General features: G+C 36.1%; 3 protein-coding genes across 5 annotated transcripts; 2 read left to right on the top strand and 1 right to left on the bottom strand.

The window, feature by feature from the left end:
* Positions 1-8: 8 nt before the first annotated feature.
* On the bottom strand, positions 9-8,743 carry tbc1d20 (TBC1 domain family, member 20). Of its 2 annotated transcripts, none has more exons than XM_067415612.1 (8): positions 8,345-8,743; positions 6,655-6,922; positions 6,499-6,579; positions 6,231-6,417; positions 4,897-4,998; positions 4,582-4,723; positions 3,000-3,172; positions 9-2,925 (listed from the first exon to the last, which is right to left on the bottom strand). In XM_067415612.1, exons 2-8 carry the CDS (start codon positions 6,848-6,850, stop codon positions 2,664-2,666), a joined length of 1,143 nt encoding a protein of 380 aa, XP_067271713.1. In that variant the 5' UTR covers positions 6,851-6,922; positions 8,345-8,743; the 3' UTR covers positions 9-2,663. The 2 variants fall into 2 exon arrangements, with proteins under 2 accessions (XP_067271713.1, XP_067271712.1); XM_067415611.1 differs by having other exon boundaries at positions 6,655-6,840; positions 8,345-8,742.
* A 277-nt stretch (positions 8,744-9,020) lies between these two features.
* On the top strand, positions 9,021-11,652 carry bloc1s1 (biogenesis of lysosomal organelles complex-1, subunit 1). Its single transcript, XM_067414758.1, has 4 exons — positions 9,021-9,197; positions 9,631-9,703; positions 11,096-11,228; positions 11,328-11,652. The coding sequence occupies exons 1-4, from the start codon at positions 9,137-9,139 to the stop codon at positions 11,436-11,438; spliced, it is 378 nt and encodes a 125-aa protein (XP_067270859.1). The 5' UTR covers positions 9,021-9,136; the 3' UTR covers positions 11,439-11,652.
* A 1,049-nt stretch (positions 11,653-12,701) lies between these two features.
* On the top strand, positions 12,702-17,768 carry rdh5 (retinol dehydrogenase 5 (11-cis/9-cis)). 2 transcript variants are annotated; one of them, XM_067414757.1, is made up of 6 exons: positions 12,702-13,027; positions 14,959-15,023; positions 15,126-15,451; positions 15,524-15,782; positions 16,790-16,953; positions 17,032-17,768. In XM_067414757.1, the coding sequence occupies exons 2-6, from the start codon at positions 15,007-15,009 to the stop codon at positions 17,250-17,252; spliced, it is 987 nt and encodes a 328-aa protein (XP_067270858.1). In that variant the 5' UTR covers positions 12,702-13,027; positions 14,959-15,006; the 3' UTR covers positions 17,253-17,768. The 2 variants fall into 2 exon arrangements, with proteins under 2 accessions (XP_067270858.1, XP_067270856.1); XM_067414755.1 differs by lacking the exon at positions 12,702-13,027 and having other exon boundaries at positions 14,033-15,023.
* The last annotated feature ends 290 nt before the right edge of the window (positions 17,769-18,058 follow it).

Below are 18,058 nucleotides of genomic sequence, written 5' to 3'. Positions count from 1 at the left end.
TACACAGGTGATTTTACTTTTCTTTTTATTTAAACAAATTTACATGGTCAACTGTGAGCGAACCAGAGACAACTTATAACAAGCTCTCAGAAAGTGCAAAAAATAAGAAAGAAGCATGTTCTTTAGTGCAAAATTAATGCAAAGCAGTGATTATGTTGTCATAAACAGTAGTATTGTGTGGATGGCAGCGTGTTATTTTAATAAATCATGATTCAAGGTTGTTTTCAACCAAGCAATATAAGAATAACAGAAAATATCCACTCGGATGTTACTCTAAGATTAGATGCTGTTTAGTGGAAACAATCAGTTGTGAACATAAAAATACCAATGTGCCATTATTCATCTGTTAAGCGTTTCACGTTTATCATTTACACACACTCCAGAAACAAGATAACTCGAGTTTGTGGATCAGCTAAAGCTACTTAAAGTGGTTTCTGATTCGTGAAAATGGCATGTTGTGTACTAAGATTAGCACTTTATCACAAAATTACTGTAATTAATGTGATTTGGAGAAGAAAAAAAACTGAAATGTAGTGAAAAAAAATCAACTACAAAAACTATACCAGAGAATTTTTGAACATAACATTGTTCACTCACTGCTGTGTTATACTTGCTTCTTACCTAATATTTACGTACACATAAATTAGATTCCTGCCAATTCAATCACCAATTCTATGAATAAGGGCTCTAAAAATATTTTGGTCTCATTAGATATATCTATATATTTAAATAAAACACATCGCAGCTCAATCATGAAACACAAGTTAAGCTCATTTCTGCATAGATCATTTGTACATTGCTGCATTTGTGTTAATTTACATAAGAATGACTTTACAAACAATGTATATCAACGTTTTTGTTAGAATGTTGTTTCTGTACGTGAATTTTAAAACAAAACTGTTACATACATTGATTCATAAAAGCATACTTATATAAACTGTTAAGTTCATTTGGACATTTTACAGATATGTTTTACCAATGTGAATATCTTTGTAGATGAATATTAAAACAAAAACTCCATTAAACTATTGTTATGTACATAGTTCATAAAAGCATTTTTACGTACATTGTTGCAGTAAATTCAGCGTAAAAATGTACGTAAAAATTGTTTTGCGAACAATTTTTTGGTACATGAATTTCAAAACAACAACTTCTGTAAACTGTTATGTGCAGATTATAAGGACATTTTTATGTAAACTGTTACAGTAAATTCTGTGAAAAGATTTACATAAAAATAGTTTTACGCACAATTTCTTGGTACATGAATTTCAAAACAAACATTTCCATAACTATTGTTATGTAAATGGTTCATAAAAGCATTATGTAAATTGTTGCAGTAAATTCAGTGTAAAATAGTTCTACAAAAAAAATTGGAAATTTTATGTAATGTCCATTTTCGCATTAATTGAATGCGACAATTTAACAATTATGACGTATTGTTCATAAAACAGTTCTTATGTATGTCACAATTAATTAAATTTTACAAAAAAAATTTTGGTAAATTAATTTTAAAAAATCTCCCTTTAACTATTGTTATGTACATGGTTCATAAAAGCATTTTTACATGAATTCAGTGTTTAAAATGTACGTACAAATTGTTTTAGGAAAAATAAAAGTGTGTACATGAATAAAACTATCATTGCTAAATTGTTGCATTCAATTCAGTCACAATTTACATAAAAAAATGATTACTAGCAAAGTACGCACGTCATAAAAATTGTTAAACTATCGTTATATACAGAACTCGTAAAATCATTATGTACATTTTCGCATTGAATTGAATGCAACAATTTAGCAATTATGCTTTACTTTTATTTTAAAAGTTCATGTAAATTGTTCGTACAACAATTCTTATGTATATTGTCACACTGAATTTAATTAATGCAATGCTAGTTTATGCGAGTTTTTGTTTTGAAATTCACATGTAAAACAACATTTATATTGTATTTAAGAAACTTTTAGTTTTGACATTTAAGTGAATGCGACAATTTATATAACCATTTACATAATGATAGATAAACAGCATTTTTGTTTTGAAATTCATGTACAAAAACAACATAAAAGTACATTGTTTTCCAAGCTATTTTTATGTAAATTTCCACAATTTGAAATGTGACAGTAAGTAAAAATAACTTAATGGCCATTTTTGTTGTTTTTATAGATACATTTCAAAATGTCTGTGTGTGTGTGTAATATATATATACATTTTTTTTAATAATGTTAAATTATTGCATTCGATTCAAAATAACACATTACAAAATAATACAATGTCAGTAACTAAATAGTTGTTCAATTCCATGTGACAATTGACATAACATTTTTATGAATGCTGTTTTTGCATATGAATTTCAATTATTTGTAAAAGCACTCTTACGTAAAAATGACATTTACACAAAAATCACTCGTGTTTCATGAATGAGCCGTGGAGTGCACATACCTCTACTGTACATTTATCTCAACACAAGGATTGACGCTTGTCCTCCGTGGATCCTGGAAACATTTATCCTTCATTTCAGACTCTAGGAAAAAAACCTTGTTTAATTCGAATAACTAAGCATTAGTCTGACTTGTTCACATGTATAAATACTAAAAAAAAAGGCAAAATAACAAATATTCAGTCCTCGAATTGAGATGCTGTTGTTCTGTGCTGTTGATTGGCTCCTTCACGGGAAGAGTAAGTCTAGCTTAGGAGCCCATTCCAGGGCAGAGTTTACCACGGCCAAAGCTGCGGCCCCCAACGCCACAGTCAGCCCCATGACCGCCAGCCGCATGATGCGCCGTCCCGTGGTTTGGACGACCGCTACCGTGCCGCGCTGGCCCTCCAGTGTGCGCCGCTGCTGCTCTATCCGTCTCTGCCGGAGCACCGTGTCCGGTCGCTGCTGCGTGGACGCCAGCTCAAAGTCTTTGAAGGTGGAGACGGCGGTTCTGGACAAAAAAGAAGGGTTTGTGAGACATTTTTGTTGCGAGAGAACCCTTCAGAGCAAGGCAGATACACTCACTGCTGACTGCGCTCTCTGGCCAGCTCGGATGGAGGAAACTGAACGAACAGATCTCCTGCACGGCTGATCAGCGTCTCGTACGGCAGGTCCTGTGGGATCCGGGACAGGAGATGGTGCATCATGGCCATGTCACACTCACAGTCCAACACCTCCTCCTCTCGATGCAACACGATCTGCAGGAAGAGAACAGTGTCAGACGGGCCGGTTTGAAACAGAATTGCACTGCTGTTGTGTGTTTGGATTTCTGCTGAATCTCACAGCCTGGCCTCAAATGGTAGTATTAATATACTCTAAAAATGTACTTTAAAGTTTACTATAAACATTTTAATAAGAATCTTTATTTTTTATTAGGGTAATAAAAATTAGATTTTTACAGTAGTAAATAATAAGCCATTTTATGATAAAGTAATTAAAATAAGAATAATTTTTCATCATGGTAATTATATTTGTTACATATCTATGTAACGATTATGAATATTTTTTTATATAATATATTTCTGCATTATGTCAATAAATATTCGATTTTCTGTATTACTGTAATAATTTTGTTTTGAAATAATAAATATCCCATTTAATGTTATTGTAATGACAAATATATTTTTCAATTATTACATATCACATTTTATGTTATGATAATAACAATGAGATTTTTTGTATTGTGATAATGTTTTTTAAAATATGAAATATCTAATTCTACGGCATATATAAATGACAATGAGATTTTCTTGTATTACGGTAATGACAAATAATTTGTAAATATTAAATAATATCTAATTCTATGGCATGGTAATGACAAATTGTTTTCAAATATTACATAATATGGCAATGACAATTAAAATAAAAATAAATAAATAAATAAATAACATCTAATTGTATGGTATGACAATGCATTTTTTTAGATTATGGTAATTTTTTTTAATTATTAAATAATATCCCATTTTATGTTAAATAATTACAAAGAGATTAAAATATTTAATAACATCTAATTTTATGATACGGTTATGACAATGAATTTTGATATGCTATTAACAACTATTTTTTTAATATTAAATGATAACCTATTTTATGTTACGGTAATTTAGATTTTCTGTCCTTTACAGTAAAGAAAATGTATTGAACTTTTTTTACATTACAGTAGGCTACTGACAATTGTGAGGAACATTGGTAATGAAATAATAGGCAAATTTATGTTATAATGCACAAAATCTTAAATGGTCCTAAGAATAGGCTAAGAATTGTTTTAATAAAAATATAAGTTCTTCTTTTTTAATTTTATTTTAGTGTGAAATTAACTCTATAAATCTACTAGTATTTAGTTACCAAACATCAAAACTCCATGGTTGGAAGTTTAGATAGACGCCAGGTTTGGAACACAGAGCTTTATTGTTCAATAGACAAACAGTCACGATATGAGAGAATGTGTCAATTATTTATTCAAACAACACAGCCTGATTCAGGCCTAAATATAGCTGCTATTGCGGCGCCAGTGAAACTGCTGACCCACTTCTGCTGAATATCAGAAACCAGAGACTTTCAGAAGATGGTTTTGATGATAACGAGTCGAAAAAAAATGGAAACATACCACAGCAGCAAAGTATATAGGCATGAGGGGATGGCAGGCCAGGAAGAAATCGTACAACCGCACCACATGGCGGAAATCTGACAGCACGTGTCCGAACCAGGTGATGAGCCAGCTGAGAGCAAAAATGGTGCCGACTTCAGCTCTGTGGAGAAGTTAAAGACGCTTATCTCAAACTACACAAGTGAATAAAGAACATCAGTCATCATTCACGCTTTTAACGTTATATAATGATAACCAAACAGGAAATATCTATTAAACCATTGTGCTTCAAATCAAACATAAAAAGCAAACAACCCGGGGCGTGTGTATACTCACTGCTGCATGAAGTCATACACTTCAGGGTTGACTCTCTCGATGATGGGCATCAGGTAGTTCAGGATGTGTTTGGTGTTGTCCATAGTGGGGTCCATAAAGTCCCTGTGATGCAAGATAGATGGAGGGAAAATTTTTCCTTAGACATTAAAACAAGTACATAGTTTCATGATGTTATGACTTCACTATCATTTATTCTTTTTTTTTTTAAGCATAAATACGGGCACATTCAATAAATGTATAAATAAATATGTTTATTCATATTTTAAAGTTTAAATAATATTAGTATATTTTTTAACTGAGAATCTTATTTGTAGGTAATTGAGTTTGATTGTCTTTAACAGAAATAAAATATAAATATTTTTAAATTGAAAATAATAATAATTAATAATAATATAACATTATATTTATACATTTATAATTATATTTAGAAATAATAATAGTTTTCAAATTACAGTGATGAGGATGAGATTTTTGTTGGAGGTAACAATAGGTAACTGTTCTTTTTTAATTTTTAACATAAAAAGATGTCATTTTACATTTAAATAATAATTAATATACTTACATTTTATGTAGATTATATATATAAAAAAAAATATAATAGTATATTTTGCATAGTTTTGAGAAGAGATTTTTGTTGGAGGGAATTGCACTATTATATTAATCAGTCAGAATGCAATAAAAATTGGCAAATATATATATATATATATATTGTCAAACCTTGAAAGTTTGTGTTTATATAATGTGTATATTATATATATATAAATTGTGAGTATATATGTAGGCATACATACAGTGAAACCAAAAATTATTCAGACACCAGATATAATTTTTTACTAGTGGGTGCGGGACACTATAATTCATTTCTGTAAGTGAGAATAGCAAAATAAAATAAACTGTGACATATTAAACCCACAAATTATTCATACAGTGATTGAAAATGTATAAAAATGTGTGACCAAAATGATTCAGACACTTTGACCTGACCATGTTTTGCTAAAGTGTTTTTACTTTAACTGCTAATGCAAACATTTTCACCACAGACTGAACAAAATGAAACATTGCTTGGTCATTGGTTGACCTACATTAGTATTATCTAATTGTGTAATTAAATTGCTGAGAGCTGATTGGTTGATTGTAATCCATTACATACTTTCTATCAAAGTCATCTGACATTATCAAGTTGAATTTGTTCTGACAGTGCAACTCTGAGTTCTTCTCATATTTTATTACAATTTTCCAAATATAGCTAATAAACTGTGATAATGTGAGAAGAGAAAATGTTGAAGTTGTCTGAAGAAATGTTGTATATTTGATATATTATGTCCCTGGCCCACCTGAGATGGTGAGTGGAGAGTTTCTCCACCAGGGCAGTTGCGAGCCGTTCCCCGAGCACCAGCAGAAAGGTCACCACGATGTCATGGTAACCCTGATAATAGTGCAGCTGAGGGTTTTTCACGAGCACCCGCAGAATAATATCAATCAGCTCCTCCTGAAGTCCTTCCCGCTGCTCGTCCGGCATCCCTGCGTCCATTAAAGACAGAACGTTTAGACATGGACAGAGACCAGCACCAGATCCAGAAGATCCTGGTCTGTTCTGCTCACCTGGAGGGAAGCGTCTGAGGGATCTCTGAACGTCCAGAAGCACTTGGTTGAAGTCCTTGTTATTGTCTCGATCGATCGTCTCTGAAGATGAAAACTAGATTAACATCTGCAAGGCTTTCAGAAAGTCAGTTCCCTCGGACGTCTCGGCGGTCTTACCTAGTTGCTCAGGTATGTTGTCCACAGACACGTTGAGCAGCCTCGGCCACACCTGACGGCGGATCTCGTCGGTCAGCAGACCTCCTTCGCTGATGGCCATACGCCTGAGAGCGGCCACGTCCACGGGCGTCATGTTCAGGGCCTGCGCGATCTCCGCCATCTTCCTCTTCCGTCTGGACTCGCCATCTGCCGACATGATCACGAGTCAGCACCTGAACGCTGAACTGCCTCCTAATGCCGTCTTATTGTGCTTCAGCAGAAGAGTTTGCTGCAAATGAACACGTTGACTAAACTCTTTCCCCTTTCCCCTTCTTTTGCGCAAGTCTTTCCCCCACAACAGCCGCTCCCAGAGGGACAGTAAGGCTCGATATTGTCTTGAACGGGGAAAGTATTTTAAGCTGGCTCACAAAATACACTCATGTCCAAAACTTATGAAGCACTTTCAGAGCGCATAGTCTATTACACCACACGTCTGGGTGTCCATTGATTTATATTCTAAAAATATTTCAACAATCTTATGAATAGGTACTTAAGACATAAAATAATGAGCACAAACTCTGTAAATACAGGACACTCCCACTGAGAAACAATTAGATCTATTTAAAGGATTATGAGGCAGAAATAAATTATTCCCACACCTAAAGGAAAATTACTCTAAATATTCTTATATGGGTATCTATCAAATGTATATATCTACATATTTATCTACCAACCTATCTACATATTTATCTACCAACCTATCTTTATAGATATATGTATTATACATAGGCCTAATATATAAATTACTTATCATATGTATAGTCTATAGACAGACAGACAGACAGACAGACAGACAGACAGACAGACAGACAGACAGACAGACAGACAGACAGACAGATAGATAGATAGATAGATAGATAGATAGATAGATAGATAAATAGATAGATAGATAGATAGAGCGACAGAATGATAGATAGATAGACAGACAGACAGATAGACATAGATAGATAGATTGAGCGACAGATAGATAGAGCGACAATGATAGACAGACAGACAGACAGATAGACATAGATAGATTGAGCGACAGATAGATAGATTGAGCGACAGATAGATAGAGCGACAATGATAGACAGACAGATAGATAGATAGATAGATAGATAGATAGATAGATAGATAGATAGATAGATAGATAGATAGATAGATAGATAGATAGATAGAGCGACAGACAGACAGAATGATAGACAAACATAGATAGATAGATAGATAGATAGATAGATAGATAGATAGATAGATAGATAGATAGATAGATAGATAGAGCGACAGAATGACAGATAGACAGACAGATAGACAAACAGATAGATAGATAGATAGATAGATAGATAGATAGATAGATAGATAGATAGATAGATAGAGCAACAGAATGACAGACAGACAGACAGACAGACAGACAGACAGATAGATAGATAGATAGATAGATAGATAGATAGATAGATAGATAGATAGATAGATAGATAGATAGAGATAGATAGATAGATAGATAGATAATCCATTTCCAAATCCCCCTATTTTCTCTCATAATGGATCTACGAACCTCTAAAATTAGTTTAAGACTGTAATATTTAAACGAGCACTCATGTTTTCTCCACAGCTGAACTGAAGCAGTAAAAGCTCTCATCATGTCATAAATCAAACACACTTCAATAAAACACACCTTGTCTTCCGAGTCCATTGAGCGAGGAAGAAGCTCCGACACTCCGTGACTTCTTCATCCTGTCGCTAATGTCTGTCCCTTTCCGGGGTCCCAGTCCAGCTCATCATTTTAATTGAATGCAATGCGAACAGCTGATGGGCTTTTCCTTTAGCTGGACAGCTAACCTAAAGGCCACATCATCTCATTCAGGCCCGCGTTAGCTGTATAAACGCATGTCAAATGAAAAGCATCTGTCTCCCCGGGCTGCTTTACTCATGTCAGGGGTTTTAAATCAGTGCATTCCGCCGAGCCGAACCGGGACCTCAGAGTCTCCTTTGTGTCATTAATGTGAATCGCTTCAGAAGCTCCAGCTGTAGTATCATCTGGGTTGATGTTTACGTGAGAGCGAAGGATTATGGGAGTTGTAGTTTCATTATCTCAGGAAAAAGGCGGCGTTCTAGCAACCATTCAAAATAAAGGTTCAAGATTAAAAAAATAAAGCAAAAATGTTTTCTTTGTTTTTGTCCTACCCCATAGAAACTGTCTGTAACACGCGTGAAACTACAAGTTTGTTCATTAAACAATACAATACATTTATGATGTACACTTTCTATAATTTAAATAAATAAATAAAATCAAAAGTTTAACGAAACTTTTATTTTGAAAAGTCGTTTTAAAATATTCTCATGTACTTTTGTCGCTCGGCACCTTCCGTATGTTTTCAGAGCTGCTTGTCATGTGAGTCCAGTGACTGCCAAAACATTTAGAGAATATTGACAAATCTACATTTTTCTATTACATTAAATAGACAAAATGCTCTCCCGCTTATTAAAAGAACACCAAACGAAACAAAACGAAAGGAAGGAGTTGCAAGGTATGTGCTTCTGTAACCGTTTCCAGGCCCTTTGATACAACTCAAATGTATATACTTAATTGTTAAATGTATGTAAGAAAAGATGGAGTCAATAAAATTGGCAATTAATATTAACTTGATATGAATTCTTTTTATTTCAACGCTTAATTATACTGTATCATTGTGGACCATATATCGGAAATTAAAAACAAGAATAAAGGAAAGATATGTAAAGAATGTATTAAATAAGCAAATATGTATTTTTTTAATTAAATACATTTCATAATTTGATTTATATTGAATTAAAATACTACACATTACATAAATAGACTACACAAAAAAATAATTGTTGCATAAACACATTTGTTAATCACAACAACTTTGTTAATCCATACATTAAGTGATAGTATCATGCAGTACTTGCTGAGGTGATAAAATACTGTATACTGTACAGAGAGACGAAGACGAGAGGCCATAACAGCTGCAACATGTTTAACAGAAGCCCTGGTGGATCATCTGAATGTGGGGTGAGTCGGGTACATTTTATATGTTTGCAGGAGTTATTTAATGCACAGGATTACACGGTCAGTTCATGTGATCACTGCGGTCATAATCCAAGTCTTTGTGCCGACGTTATGACGAAACTTTGGAAAGCAGCTTACAACAGCACGTTTGGATTCAACAGAGCATTGTTCTTGCAACAGCCCAATTTATGAAAATGTATGAATGCCTGACAATGTCACTGCTAAATACCTATAAGTAGCCTATACTCCGCCATGTTTCTAACGTGTCGCCCCCAACTCATGAACTCAGGACATAAAGGGACAGTTCACCTAAAAATTCAAACTATCCCATAATTTACTCCCTCAAGCCATCCTAGGTGTATATGACACTGGCTCTTTCAAGCTTTATAATGGGAGTTTTGTAAGCTCCAAAAAGTGCACCCATCCATCATAAAAGTACTCCATATGACTCCGGGGGGTTAATAAACGCCTTCTGAAAGGGATAGTTCACCCCAAAAATGAAAATTCTGTTATTTACTCATACTCAAGTTGTTCCAAACCTGTATGAGTTTCTTTCTTCTGCTGAACACAAAGAAATATATTTGGAAGAAGGTTTGTAACCAAGCAGATAGAGCAACCATTGACTACCATTGTATTTTTTCCCTACTATGGAAGTCAATGGTTGCTCTATCTGCTTGGTTACAAACCTTCTTCCAAATATATTTCTTTGTGTTCAGCAGAAGAAAAAAACTCATACAGGTTTGGAACAACTTGAGGGTGAATAAGTTATGTAATGTACATTTTAAGGTGAACTATCTATTTAACTCAACATAACAGGCTTTTACTAGTACTATGTTTTTACTTTTACTATGGTAACTTTTTAATGGCGTGTTAGATGATTTAGCAAAATCACCTGCTGAAGTATATTGCAGATATCGATATTCATATATGCGTCTAACTACAGGTGCAGATGCACAGTCAACTTGCTCAAATTTTCACGGACCAGCTATACAAAAATGGCGAACGTCTTACATATAGTGGCCCATAGAAATCCCACTAATGAGAGATCTATGTATCTTTATCTATGGTTCACGTCCTTGGACTAATTTAGGGCAACACTATCAATAAATCTGCAGCGGTCAGGTGGGACAACTTGCAACAATTACGAGTTCTACAAGGACACAATCACTTCTTGTAATAACGACAAGAAATGTTTCACGTTAGAAATTTTGTGTAACAAGTGTAGAGATGTATAAGGCACAGCTCACACAGAAATCACGTTTAAACCAATCAGCTTTCTGTTGGTCAGCTCGGCATATTCTTGTGAAACTTCTTATCGCGACTAGGTTTCGGCAAACAACGGTAAATGTGTCTGCTTCTTTTACGACACCGTAATACCTAAGAATCTCTGCTCAGGGTGGCGCAGGCCTACGTCAATCAGCGCAAGCTGGACCACGAGGTGAAGACGCTGCAGGTTCAGGCCGGTCAGTTCGCCAAGCAGACGGCCCAGTGGATCAGCATGGTGGAGAACTTCAACCAGGCCTTAAAAGTACACTGGCTTTTTTTATATAGCGAGCCTTTTTTAGTTTTGCAGTCAGTTACTCTGAAGTGAAATTTGCAGATTTCACGACCAGTTATTCTTTTACAGGAAATCGGAGACGTGGAGAACTGGGCGAGAAGCATCGAGATGGACATGCGGACGATCGCGACCGCTCTAGAGTACGTGCATAAAGGCCCGGTTCAGCCCGCGTCCTCATGAGCGGATGATGGACTCTCATGGACCAAAATGGACTGAAACTCGAAGGCTCTTCCTCCGACTGTTGGAGAAACTTGGACATTTGAGACATTTATGTCTTGTTTATTCTAGTAAAGAACTGCTTGAGCAGCTGTTTATGTAGAAATCTGTTCTTTTTTAAATTTTTGTTATATATAATATCAATGTGCTTGCGTAATAAAACAAATATCTGTTCTGAGTTGCATGTTATTACTTTTAGGTCACATTTTACCCTCTAAAGTCCTGGGATACACCTGTTCAGATTCGCTTCCCTGCTCTTCACTTCAGATGTACCGTTTTGACTAACATTTGGCAAGCGTTTTTCATTCAGCCTCAGTAAGGAACGTGTAGTACCAGGGTTACAAACTTCCCCTGTTCTTTTATAGGCGTAACCGTGAGCTAAAATAGATTTTATACGTTTTTGATGGGATTTCACGGTTTGCTAATTTTTCCTTAACCCATTTTAAGCCGGGCATGCAGTGTGACGCTACATAATCCACATTTCTACAACAAGGTCTTTCAGCCTCATAGGATTAGCTTTATTTACGTAAGGAGAGTAAAAGTAAAACGTAAAACTATAAAACATTAGAGCAAAGTGTGGCTGGTTTAAGTCCACAACATGCCAGATTTGACATATTTGCCTCATGGAACTGCATATGATATGATTTCATCCATGAATATATTATAAAATATAATTTATTCCTGTGTGATCAATGTTGAATTTTCACACGATGTCACATGGTCCTTCAGAAATCATTCTGATATGCTAATTAGCTGCTCAAGAGTAATGTGATTTATGTTTATATATTATTATTATTCCTTTTTTTAAGTACAAGTTTTACCTGTATTCTCTTAAAGGGATATTTCCCATATATACTGTACATATCCAAAAATGAAAATCCTGTCATCATTTACTTACCCTCATATTGTTCCAAACCTGTATGAGTTTCTTTCTTCTGCTGAACACAAAAGAAGATATTTTGAAGAATGTCAATGGCCGATGGGCCCATTGACTTCCATAGTAAAGGAAAAAAAACTGAAAGTAAATAGGCGGCTTCAACTTTCTGGTTACAAACATTCTTCAAAAAAATGGTCTTTTGTGTTTAGCAGAAGAAAAACACTCATACAGGTTTGGAACAACTCGTCAGTAAATAATGACAGGATTTTCATTTTTGGGTAAACTATCCCTTTAACTGATCCGAGGTCATAAAAACATCATCTATAATAATTTGACCAAAAATAGAAATTGGTTAAAGCTGTTGCAGACAACAATGTCACATCAGTTGATGCTCCTGTCATTGCTTGAAATTGCCTGTCAACCCAAATTTGATCAGCCTAAAAATAATTTGAATTGGCATGATTCTCCTTAAGAAATTCCTCCCAGCCCAGCTATTTAGGGATCACATTTACACAAGCACACAAAAAAATGGCCAAACAGCAATACACTGAGATTGGAGATTAGAAATTGTGGCCCTGTCTTAGAGGATCAGCTTCGGGGATAAATCTCAGACGCAGTCCCACTTCTGATCAGTCACCAAACGCGCTCAGGACCTCCAGAGCCAAGAAGGGAAAAGGTAAGTCTGATAACTGATTACTTTAACTGAGAGCAGGCAGAGGTACTTGTTTTTTCTTCAGTTGATGTTTTTAACAATCCGATTTGAATTCGAATTTATTTAAATGTGAATTAAGAATTTGTTTTCATTTCCAAATTACAGACTAAAATGTTTTACTAAAGAACATGTGGAAGCTGTTCATATTCAATTATTAATCAGGTTAATTGGAGTAATTTACCTAAATAATGTCATGATTTATGTCAAAAACATTTCTACAATTAACAATTTCTATAGGGGACTTCACAATTGTTGGACTATGCTGTGATTGATTTAGAAGTTTAAGTTAATAATTAATGTTTTTTAAAAATCTCATCTAAGGAACAAATTTTAAATGTTGTGTGCCTTTAATATCAGAAAGCACATTTCTAATTGTTACTAACTGAACCTTTGATAAAAGCCCCGTTTGATAATTAATTGGCGTACATTTCTCAAACTAAGCATAATGCAGATAGAAGTCTTCTCTGTGGTTGGTTTTGTCCTCTTGGTTGTGTCATAGCACGCATTTGAATCCTCAACCTTTCTTTTTACTAATTAGTCCCTGAAACTATTAGGTTTTACATAGCGAGAAGCTTAATGTGCTTCGGTGGTGCTGGATTTGATTTTTTTTTTTGTACGGAACCGATTCTCTAAACCTCTACGCTGATTCCAAAGTCTCCCTTTGTTTCATAAGAGCCTTAGCTCAAGATTTCTCATGTGTTCTGAAAAACGTGTTGAGTCACGAGTCAATAAAGTTCAACGATCCTCCAAAACCCATGTTACATCATTTTAGCATACAAGTCTTACTATTTAAAAGAATGCCGTTTTTGTAGTAATCAGCTCAAACTCATTTGAGCTTTGACCAGATTTACATTCATTGATTGATGATTGTATGCTTTATAAGTAACTGAATCAATGGTTGATAAAAAAAGATGTGCATGTGATGAGGATTTCTACAAACAAATTAGCCATATTCTTTACTAATAAAATGTTTGGAACATTTTAGAAACATAGAATATTTTATTTGATCAGTTCCTAAACAATAGTACACTGATCAGGCTTAATATAATGACCACCTTCCTAATATTGTGTTGGTCCTTCTTTTGCTGCCCAAACAGCCCTGTCTTGTCAAGGCATGGACTCCACTAGACCCCTTAAGGTGTAATGTGGTATCTGGCACTAAGATGTTAGCCGCAGATCCTTTAAGTCCTGTAAGTTGCAAGGTGGGGTCTCCATGGATCGGACTTGTTTGTTCAGCACATCCCACAGATGCTCGAATAGATTGAGATCTGGGGAATTTGGAGACCAAGTCAACTCCTCAAACTCATTGTTGCCCCCCTCAAATCATTCCTGAACCATTTTTGCTTTGTGGCAAGGCACACCAGGAAAATGAAAGGGTGTACATGGTCTGCAACGATGTTTAGGTAGGTGTTAATACTGTTAATACAACTTTGTGTATCAGTGAGCCTTGGCCCTGTCGCCGGTTCACCACTGTTCCTTCCTTTGACCACTTTTGACAGATACTGACCACTGCAGACGGGAACATCCCACAAGAGCTACAGTTTTAGAGATGTTCTAACCCAGTCGTATAGCCATCACAATTTGGCCTTTTTCAATCTCGCTCATATCCTTACATTTGCAATATTTCTTGCTTCTAACACATCAACTATGAGGACAAAATGTTTACTTGCTGCCTAATATATCCCACCCCTTAACAGGTACAGTGATGAAGAAATAATCATTTTTCACTTCAGTTTTCAGTGGTCATAATGATATGCCTGATCAGTCTATGTTTTCTGTTGAATTATAGCGCCGCTAGTAGTTAATAAAGGAATTGCACCCTGATGCTTCCTGCGCTAATTACACCTGCATTGTGTTTTTTGTTTCTTTTACGTCATTGGCATTCTCCCAAAAAGCAATTGTTTACAAAACATCTCCACAGAATCCCTCAGGAGGCAGAAACGATGTTTGAGTACTTTAGGTAAGAACGTGTCTGACTATAATACTATCAAACACAAGCAAATAATCAAACAGGACTATAAAAAACATGTTGAAATTTTCTATGCATTTTGTTTATACGCAGTACTGATTGTTCTTGGACGTGTGGCTTGTGTGCGTTTATGCTGTTGTGGGCTCTGGTGTGGTTCTACCGGGACAACCTTGAGATCACCAGGCTTTCAGAGAAGCATGTCTTTGTGACCGGTTGTGACTCTGGCTTTGGACACCTACTTTGTAAACGCCTGGACAAACGTGGTTTCCGAGTCCTAGCCGGGTGTCTCACGGAAAAGGGCGCTGATGATCTGAAGAGGGCGACGGGACCTTTCCTGAAGACCTGCATCTTGGACGTGACCAGCACGGCCAGCATTCAGAAGGCTGTGGAATGGACCAAAAACGAAGTTGGAGATAAAGGTGTGTTTCAGGTGAGAATACGGAATAAAGGTTTTAGAAACATGTTTGACATCTTTGTTCTTAACTTTCTAGGACTTTGGGGTTTGGTGAACAATGCTGGACGTTCCCTTCCAATGGGACCATCGGAGTGGATGAAAATCGAAGACTTTGAAAGCACGCTCAAAGTCAACATGACTGGCGTGATTGAGATGACCATGAACTTCTTCCCTCTTGTGAAAAAGGCCCGTGGTCGAGTGGTAAACGTGGCTTCGGTGTTGGGAAGAGTGGCAGCTAATGGTGGCGGTTATTGCATCTCGAAGTTTGCGGTGGAGAGTTTTTCCGACTGTCTCAGGTCTCAAACTGCTTTGTTTCCATCCACCTATTTTTATGCAAATATTGGGTTATCACATTAAAGAAATACCAAGAAGTGCATTCTAAGCTCAACTGAGGTGGAAAATATGCACATAAACTATTATGGAAACATACTTACTAAATAAATATTTTACAAATTCCATTTCACAGCATCTCAAATGTTGGTTTGGACATTCTGAGTCAAAATCTGCCATCAAAATAGTTTGATACAAATGGCTATAATGGGTTTTCCATTACATATATTTTGTGTCAAATTACCATGAATTGATTATTTTGTTCTCTTGAACACATAAATGGTAGCCTGACAAGCCAGACCCACATCAAAATGCTTGGTCTGGAAACTCACCATTGACAGCTCAATCCGAGGGGCGGGATAAACGGTTGTCTTTCAAACTCCCTCTGCACGTGATAGGATAGCGGTACACCAACCAGAGCAACGAAGGTGAAGCAGAGCTTGTTGATAGATTAAACATTCTCCGTATCCGGTCGTCAAAACTCAGAACACATCTTCCCTTTTTAAGAATGACTTCAGTGCCGTTCTTTGTTCTTTTCTCAGAGAAAAGCTTAACTCCAAGTCTTCCAGAGTCCCGGTCAAAGCTGATTCGAAAGACTGCCGTTCGCCAGTTTCTGTGTTTACTAGAAGCACGCAAACGCAACTCGGCCGTCGTCATTATGACCCCGCCCACCGACTCTATACACGATATGATTGGCCCGGCAAGAGTTAGGCGATTACAGCTCAGAAGGGTATTGAGAGTTGCTAGATGACACTTGCAGGCAGATTAGATTTGCTGCCGCTAGGGTGCGTCTAGATTTCTAGGCTACATAAATGGTGCTTTATTCCCAAAAGTTTTATTCAATGTTCCTTTTTTGCGCACAAGCTAAATTTGCACCTTTGGATGGAAAAAAAAAACTATTTATTGATGTTATGTGTTGGTTTTAACCTTTGACACCACCTACCTTCAGGAAATGTTTTCCATGTAATTTCAGGAGGGACATCCAGAATTTTGGGGTCAACGTGTGCATCATCGAACCTGGTTTCTTCAAGACGCAGGTGACCAGCTTGGAGCCAATCGAGAAAGAACTTCATCGCCTCTGGAACCAACTGACCCCTGAAGTGAAAGAGAGTTACGGAGAAAAATACTTGGATAAATGTATGTTATTTATGCCAACGACTACCATTTTCTCAGTTTCTCCAACATAGTACATTCAGACACTCTTTGTCTCTCCAGACATCAAGATCCAAAGGTTGATCATGAACAGCATATGCGACTCCGACCTCAGTAAAGTGACCAACTGCATGGAACATGCCCTGCTGGCCGTCCACCCGAGAACACGCTACAGCGCAGGCTGGGATGCCAAGCTCTTGTGGATCCCCTTGTCTTATATGCCCGCTTGCTTTGTAGATATTGCGCTGAAGCTGGTGATGCCAAAGCCAGCAAAAAGTGTCTAGATTTGGAGTGTGGTTAAAGGTAATTTTAGGCCAGATACTTTTAACTATTTCCTTTGGTTCCCTTCTGATACACTGGAAGATGGTCTATTTTGGGGTCTAATTTTGTGTATGTATAAAAATGATACAAAGTATGCTCTGCCGGTCAAAAGTCTGAAATAATTATATATTTTTTCTCCTTTCAAAAGCACAATAAATATTAATTATTGCAGAATTTTGACCTGTAGCGTATCTCCACAGTGCACACTAAGCCCTTTATCGTATTTCTCATTGGCATGTTCTTGCCGAATGTGACATTTACATGAACTTGCCTTGAAAATGCATCACCAATTTGTGCCTGCTTGTTATCCAATGTAGATGTGTCATTAGAATGTCACTGACTTTGACTTTTGGCATTATATTTGTATGATAGCCAACTGGTTTGCTTGACATTATGGATATATTAATGGAAAATCTGCAGGCAAATTGAGTTCACATTACTGTATAAACATAATTTAATAAACGTTCTATTCATATTTACTGTGTTGTCATCTGTGCACCAATTTCTTCTCAGAAATAACAGCATGGTTTGCTGGTTCAGGTTAGAACATCTAAGTTTTTCCTCAATATTAAAATACCATCATGTGAGTGGAGACAATTAACAACAAATATTTCTTACAAGCCATGAACATTCATTATTAATTCAAGTAAACACTACGTTCGAAGAAATCATTAAACTGTTGCTAAAATCCTCACACGTCGAGCGCGAGCACATTCCGAAGATCGTTAGAATCTCTCTCTGTTCAGGCCATCGTTTTTCTTGTTACAAA

This window comes from Pseudorasbora parva, chromosome 14 (assembly GCF_024679245.1).
Source record: "Pseudorasbora parva isolate DD20220531a chromosome 14, ASM2467924v1, whole genome shotgun sequence".
In the NCBI taxonomy this organism is placed as follows: Eukaryota; Metazoa; Chordata; class Actinopteri; order Cypriniformes; family Gobionidae; genus Pseudorasbora; species Pseudorasbora parva.
This window is presented reverse-complemented; position numbering and strand designations above follow the sequence as displayed.